This window comes from Anneissia japonica, unplaced genomic scaffold, assembly GCF_011630105.1.
Source record: "Anneissia japonica isolate Jap-2015-1 unplaced genomic scaffold, ASM1163010v1 scaffold288219_len142424_cov121, whole genome shotgun sequence".
Taxonomy (NCBI): Eukaryota; Metazoa; Echinodermata; class Crinoidea; order Comatulida; family Comatulidae; genus Anneissia; species Anneissia japonica.
The window spans coordinates 108,085-110,180 of record NW_022724996.1 but is presented as its reverse complement, the minus strand read 5'-3'; the positions used below and the strand labels follow the sequence as shown (position 1 = coordinate 110,180).

General features: G+C 34.9%; 1 protein-coding gene across 1 annotated transcript in view; it reads left to right on the top strand.

Annotated features, from left to right (window-relative positions):
- The window catches only part of LOC117112641, a 29,471-nt gene that overhangs the window by 18,408 nt on the left and 8,967 nt on the right, over nucleotides 1-2,096 (top strand). The window contains exons 10-11 of the mRNA XM_033255751.1: nucleotides 1,346-1,425; nucleotides 1,688-1,897. Of these exons, the coding sequence (XP_033111642.1) occupies nucleotides 1,346-1,425; nucleotides 1,688-1,897 (290 nt within the window). The remainder of the gene's footprint in view (nucleotides 1-1,345; nucleotides 1,426-1,687; nucleotides 1,898-2,096) is intronic.

Below are 2,096 nucleotides of genomic sequence, written 5' to 3'. Positions count from 1 at the left end.
CAGTAGCTGTGTATTCGCACAGATTGTACACGTACAAAAATAATATATAAAGGGGCACACTCAATCTGTGCAGTGTCTATAATTGTCCCGCCAATTCTAGACATATGCATGGGAGTATTGGTAATGATAGGATACTTTTTAGAGCACCCTCCACCTCCACAATAAAATAGCTCACACTACTCAGACCGCAAAATATTAATACTGAAAAACAAGAAAAACTTAAATTACGTACTCGCGCGAATAAGCACCTCATTCGAATACCCCTCGATTCCCCCAAAAATTCAATCATACAGTACAGTACATTGCATCACCAACTTCATTTTCTGCATCAACTATTCGCACTATCATAGCATTGTCGTTCGGTCAGTCCATCTATCCATATGTCTGTCTATCAGTCTCCATTAAGTTTAACATGGTTTTCAGTGTTCATATATCTTTAGAATCCAGTTCTTGTTTTATTGCTACCCGGCCTTTTTGCTTTAGAACTACAGTATTTAATATCTAAACATTAAAATACTGTATGGCCATTTTCAGTCAAACAAAATAAACTGACTTCATCACTCTCGTATCTAAGCAAGAAACCATGCAATGGTCCTGCTAATCTGAATGGGCAGATGGCCAACACACTTACCACCACCAACATCACCACCACTAATTCCATCTGCTGTTGTGCAAACCCCCAACATTCTTGTCATGAGACGTGTATTCTCGACGATTATCTTTCCTTCAACAAAACCATTCGTTTATCTTCGATTAAAAAACAGGTGCTCCTTGAATTTTCCAATTTTCCATAAGCATCCCTTAAATTTTCATATACTTCCATAAGCGCCCCTTAATTTCCACTCTGTTTTCATAAGCGCCCCGTTTGAATAAGCGCCTCTCAAAAAGAGCCAAAATATTCTAAGCGCCAGTACGCTTATTTGCGCGAGTAAGGTAAATATAATTAAAAAGAAATAAAACAAACAAACAAGCCTTTCATGTATACAATAAAGTGGGACAGCTGCCTAAAATTTCATTGACAATATGAAAATGACAAAATGTGGTTGTCTTTAAACTTCACTTTTGCAAGTGTGTATTAACCCAGACATTAATTTAATATAAAAAAGTTAATATATTAAGTGATAGAATTCGATACTAGGCCTGGATAGATCCTAATAGTATCAGTTGAAATAAAAAGAAAAATATCCACCTCCCAACAATCATCTTGTAAACTTCGAAACTAAAATCAATGAACAATCCATTTAAAATATCTGTTTTGCATAGACAAGTGCCTTTACACCGACTTTGTTATGAAGTAGTTTAATCGCCCGCTTTTTAACGTTTCCTGAATCATTATGATCTAAAGGTCTCTGAATGTTTACAAGATGACCAAGTATCAGTTTGTTTTGCATGTCCATTACCCAATGTCACTCACAAATACATGTCGTAAAATTTGATAACAGGTGGACCACTGAAATCGGTTGTAAACATTTATTCAGGGGACAGTTAAATTACTGTTCCATGTTTTATGTAGATTCATACATCGATTTTGTTTTCAGCTGCTTGTTTTTATTATTATAGCTGTTCATTACGCTGGACTTTTTAAAATTATGCTGTATAAAGCATAAGTTTAATTATCACGAAAATGCTGGGTAAACGATTAAGTCTTTTACCAACCGGCTAATATCCATTGTGATTTTTACAATAGGTGTATACTGCGCCGTGTTGGGAGTTAACGACACTGCTAAAAATACTCGCTACGCACGACGCTGCTTTATTTTTGACGACCAAAGCGAAATATCGATCGTAAATGACAAACCTATAGAGCTAGTGGTTGATGGAGAAAAGCTCAATCTGCTGGAATCGGACGTGTGGACTACTGGTGATAAAAATGTAAGGTTAAATAATGGAATGAAGAGTAAGATGTATAACAATGAAGGGGATGATGATGATGCATGATAATAATAATGACTGTCTCTTATACACATCTAGATGTGTATAAGAGACAGATATATATACTGTATATATATATATATATATCAAATAGAAAATTAAGCCTACAGTATTTGTGTTGCCATTGCTAAGCAACTTGATTTTTATATATATATATATATATA